Raw genomic sequence first — 5361 nt, 5'->3', positions numbered from 1 at the left:
GAACATGTAAACAAACGCGGTTTATCTCTACTCTCGTCTACTAAATCAGAGAAATAAAGCAAAACGTGAAGATTTCAGACACTAGTCTGAGAAGAGATGTGAAAACAGCACGATATTGCAATGCATGGTTCAGTGCTCAGGCACCCAGGTATCCGAACTATAACATTCATAGCGCTATATTTATATATATGTGACTTCATATATATAACTTCAGCTACGTGTTTAGTAATAACTGCCAGTTCTGTTGTGGCATCTGCGCCTTGTGTACAATATTTCTACTGACGTGTCCTATTCGTGGTATGGATCAGTATGACATGGCAGCTGGTATGGCTGCATATACTAAACAGAAAATGAAACTTCACACTTGGAGAAATGAATTATGTTGAAAAGGGGGTTGTACAAGGTAGTTGATGTGAGTGAATGCCATAATGGCCAGGTCTAATCTGCAGTTTCAACTATGGTGAGCCACGTTCACCAGCAAGCTGCATGCGCCAAGCTAATTGTGAAAACGTGACGCTGAAAAAGAATTTGCTGCTGAGTATAGAAAAAAACACGTTAACAATCCTTGAGAGATAAACAATTTTCAAGCTAAGTACTAAAAATGTTGAACTTGAACTGCTATTGGCATCCTAGCCAGTCTTGCACGTGAAATGAGGTGCAGCAGACGGACAATTTAAAAAAACTGATTACACGTGTGAATCCAACGGGTACAACAACTGATCGCCCCTGGCCACGACGGCCACGTCCGACGTCACATACAGAGGGCAATCGCATTTGACTACGTCATTTACGTAATCATGTTACGATCCCAACGTCAACCAGTAACGAACTGTTTAGAGGTCGTCCAGAACATAGGAAACCACTTGCGAGCTGCCCATCTTCCTGCCCGACGTCCGTATATTCAGCCAATTCTGACACAGCTAAACCGTGATGAACGTCAACGCTGGGCACAGTTCATCTGCAGATGGCTAAATGTCCTGCAAAATGCGGCTATTGACGTCATGGACCGGCCATCTAGATCACCTGACTTCAGTCCCATCGAACACATATTGGATGCTCTTGGAAGCAGTCTTCGTGATTTGGGACGTCAACCCCAGAATCTTCAAGAGCGTCATATTGCTACATCATTAGCTCAGGTTGTCTAACGCTGTGTTCACGGGTGTTAGACAGTCAACGAGACAACGTTTCCTTCCTATTGTGAATGCGAGAGGGGGCTTAGACGGTATTACACAAGCTCCAATACAGACGGTTAGTCCCTGTGAAATAAAAACGTTACCCAATCGTACTACTGTCGATTGTTGAGGGTGCACCAGGCGCACCTTAATGCCTAATCCAGTTTTAGTATACGCTCTTTACGTCCATAAACCGGATTTCAACATACTTCGTTTTTATGGGTGTGTTTGGGACATAAGATAACACACGATGCTTGGCTTAGTATATATGCTCAACAATTAGATATCATACGCCAAACGTTGCGTTTTTCATATGAATGTATACCTTATATCTTCCAGAATGAATGCTGACAACAACACGTCCCTTTACGTTTGTATGTTAGAAATACGCTATCTTCAGAAATGCAATGACCGTGGTTAGGATGTAAAGAATGAAAAACAGGCAGAACAAAATTCTGTCAGCCATTCTGCTAACTCTTATCCAAGACATTAATGGTTCCTTGCAAGATGCCAATGTCAGGTTCTCCTTACGTCCAACAACAGGAGTGCCACAGATACTTCTCTCCCAGGACCTTGTCAAACGTCCCATCCACGACGGAACAGGTTTGATGGCTGCGTCTCGATGGAACACTTGCACGATCCAGATGGCCAGGAACACGTAGATAGAGCTCATCACAAACATGCCAACAATGAAAACAGTGAATATAGGTAACGAGTCAGCATTCTGTGGAAGCAGTCCAGTGACGAAGGACAGGGAAACAGTGAAAGACAGCAACACCGTGATGGCAAAGGAGACCTTCTCTCCAGACTCCACAGGAATGAGGAACACCACCACATTCACTAATCCCAGCACCAGGACAGGCAGGAGAGTTGTCAGAATCACCAAAGATGGCTTTCTCTTTAGGGTCATATTGAAGGATGTCATTGCGTAAGAAAACCCAATGGTCTGAACAATATATCTTTGCGAAGATGAGTTAGCGATATGCCATTGGCTGTTCGAGTTATATAACGTCAGGTCAATAGAGTTATTTGTCGGTTTTAAATCTACTTCTTCCAGAATATTTCCCCAAACGAACGTGTCGTAAGTACACTCTTGTTCATCCAAAGGAAAGTTGGTAACATCCATTTGGCAGAAAGTCTTGAAGGTATCGCCAGGTGCCCATGTTACAATTCCTTGGGCGGTAACTTGCATGATCCCAAAATCGAGACCCAGAGGTTCAAAACTATCCACCCGGTTGCGAACAGTGATGTAAGGTCTCCAAACCTTCCCATAGTCAGGACTTATAGCACTGACTCCTCCATACTCACTGGCGTTCCAGGTTAGAAACTCATCTTTCCAGGAAACTAAGAAAAACCCGTTGGCTGTCACTGTTTGAGTAACTTCATCAAAATTAGACATGCTGAGAAGGTGAAATTCTAAAGAGACCGTGATAGAGTCACTACTGTTCTTGACTGGTCTGACATTGGGGTTGTTGTCTCTGATGAGGTCATTGTGTAGTCGAAGTACATGGTGATCGTCCTGACCTCTGCTCGCCTTCAGAAACAACAGTAGACACAGTCCACATGTCACTACATTGAGGTGGCGCACCCCTCGCTCTGTGAACAGCCTCAGCACATACATTCTCTGTCTTGTACTTCAACAGAAATATGCATCCACCAATAGGAATCACGACAGTGCAGAGTGATACGGTGAAACTGCTTACCGCTACACCATAACAGTTTATAACCAGGTACCCTGATGGCATAATGGAAATGATCATGTGCGTCATTCTATACCTTTGGTTTAGCTCCACATGATAAAACACATTGTGAAATACATTTAACAAAATGTTTGCCCACACTAGTACTCTGCGCAATTAACAACGTCAGCGCACTGATCAATAATATCACGGATCCCATGTGGCGCTGATGTTGACATATTTGAATTTATCGTCAAGTTGGCTAAACAGTATCAGTGCTGTACAATATACACAGTGTAAAGTAATGTGTGTGCTTTACTGGTAGTGGTGATGGAAACCACTGTACCGGATCGTCCTGAATACACCTCGAGAGTTCTATAAAATCATTTTGTATTGTCGTTATGTGTACATTGTATGAGTGATCTTGGCCAAAACAAATTTCTGGATGAACATTCCATTCAGTGAACGTCGGTATGGAACCCTACGAGGATACAGGTTAAACTATCCCAACACAAGGATGTTCTATATCATCAAAGTGTGAAAGTTAACTATAAAATACCGTTTGTTATGCGGAAATGTAAGAACTGTTAAATAATATTGTCACTGTATTGCATTGTTTCTATAAATATTCAGTATGAGTTCTTTACCTGATGCTTCTTTGAAACGTCTGGATTCATATATGAGGGTTTAATTGTATAGGAAATTATTAAGCGTTTTTAATATAATTCCTAAAGTCAAAAACGTGATAGAGAATTTTTCACAACATTCAGAGGGAGACAAGGAAACAGTCCGTGTGGTGGAATGCTGAATGACTTGCGCCTTGCCTGCAACAGCTGATTTCAGCCAGCAAAATATTGTTCCTTGTGAATGTGTCTGTGTTCATATAACATTCTCAATGACAATTTGCAATTGTTGTATTTTTGATAAAATTCAATTTATAATTAACAATACCATTCTGTAAAAGCTTTCTGAAATTCTACGAGCAAATGAAGTACAAAGTAAGGACATTTCTGTATTCGTTTTAAGCTATTGTCTGCAACATGTCATATTTGGTTTTCTTTATGTTCAAATTATCGATAAGACCTTACTTGTCCGCTTTTATAAAACTGACATGCCTGCCTTTAGTCAGACGGATTACTGCAATCATGTAAGGTGCCTACTTCTCAGTTCGTTGCATGCATGATCTTGGAGACAATGTGGCCTGATGGACTGTTTACACTTTCCGTGTACATGATATATAGACATAGTAGTAAAATTGGGAATGGTGTAAAATGGGGAATGAACTGAAACCAGCATTGTTCATATGAACTCAAATATTAAAGGAAAACTGTCTTAATCTACTTTTAATTTGTTTGAAATTGTAATAAAGGCATTATGATGTTTTCTTGTCCGCTTTCTTGTAACATTGTTTCAACAACTCTTTTTCGTCAGGAATGTATAGCTATCTAAAGTAAGCACGGGTGTAGAAGTTACTATAGTTTGATGCCTTGGAATCAAGTTTACTCAGGAAGTTTCAGGAACTATACAAGGGAGGACGCTAGTTATTGTTCTGCCCTGGATATACTTACCTTATACACCACTGACCACTGTGTCTGTTGGGTGAATATCACCGTCTTTATGCTGTTACTGTAGCTCTTATATATAACACTGTCCTTGTGATTGTACTTCCACTCTAATGTGCACCTTATACACCACTGACCACTGTGTCTGTTGGGTGAATATCACTGTCTTTATGCTGTTACTGTAGCTGTTATATATAACACTGTCCTTGTGATTGTACTTTCACTCTAATGTGCACCTTATACACCACTGACCACTGTGTCTGTTGGGTGAATATCACTGTCTTTATGCTGTTACTGTAGCTGTTATATATAACACTGTCCTTGTGATTGTACTTCCACTCTAATGTGCACCTTATACACCACTTGACCACTGTGTCTGTTGGGTGAATATCACTGTCTTTATGCTGTTACTGTAGCTGTTATATATAACACTGTCCTTGTGATTGTACTTCCACTATAATGTGCACCTTATACACCTGAGTCTTGACCACTGTGTCTGCTGGGTGAATATCACCGTCTTTATGCTGTTACTGTAGCTGTTATATATAACACTGTCCTTGTGATTGTACTTCCACTCTAATGTGCACCTTATACACCACTGACCACTGTGTCTGCTGGGTGAATATCACTGTCTTTATGCTGTTACTGTAGCTGTTATATATAACACTGTCCTTGTGATTGTATTTCCACTATAATGTGAACCTTATACACCCGAGTCTTGACCACTGTGTCTGCTGGGTGAATATCACTGTCTTTATGCTGTTACTGTAGCTGTTATATATAACACTGTCCTTGTGATTGTACTTCCGCTATAATGTGCACCTTATACACCTGAGTCTTGACCACTGTGTCTGTTGGGTGAATATCACTGTCTTTATGCTGTTACTGTAGCTGTTATATATAACACTGTCCTTGTGATTGTACTTCCACTCTAATGTGCACCTTATA

At 40.9% G+C, this 5361-nt stretch overlaps 1 protein-coding gene across 1 annotated transcript; it reads right to left on the bottom strand.

Moving 5' to 3' along the window:
* Positions 1-1551: 1551 nt before the first annotated feature.
* On the bottom strand, positions 1552-2793 carry LOC124281446 (neuronal acetylcholine receptor subunit alpha-6-like). Its single transcript, XM_046717494.1, has one exon. It carries the CDS (start codon positions 2791-2793, stop codon positions 1552-1554), a length of 1242 nt encoding a protein of 413 aa, XP_046573450.1.
* Positions 2794-5361: the final 2568 nt, after the last annotated feature.

Source organism: Haliotis rubra, unplaced genomic scaffold, assembly GCF_003918875.1.
Source record: "Haliotis rubra isolate DU_JTF1 unplaced genomic scaffold, ASM391887v1 Scf284, whole genome shotgun sequence".
In the NCBI taxonomy this organism is placed as follows: domain Eukaryota; kingdom Metazoa; phylum Mollusca; class Gastropoda; order Lepetellida; family Haliotidae; genus Haliotis; species Haliotis rubra.
This window is presented reverse-complemented; position numbering and strand designations above follow the sequence as displayed.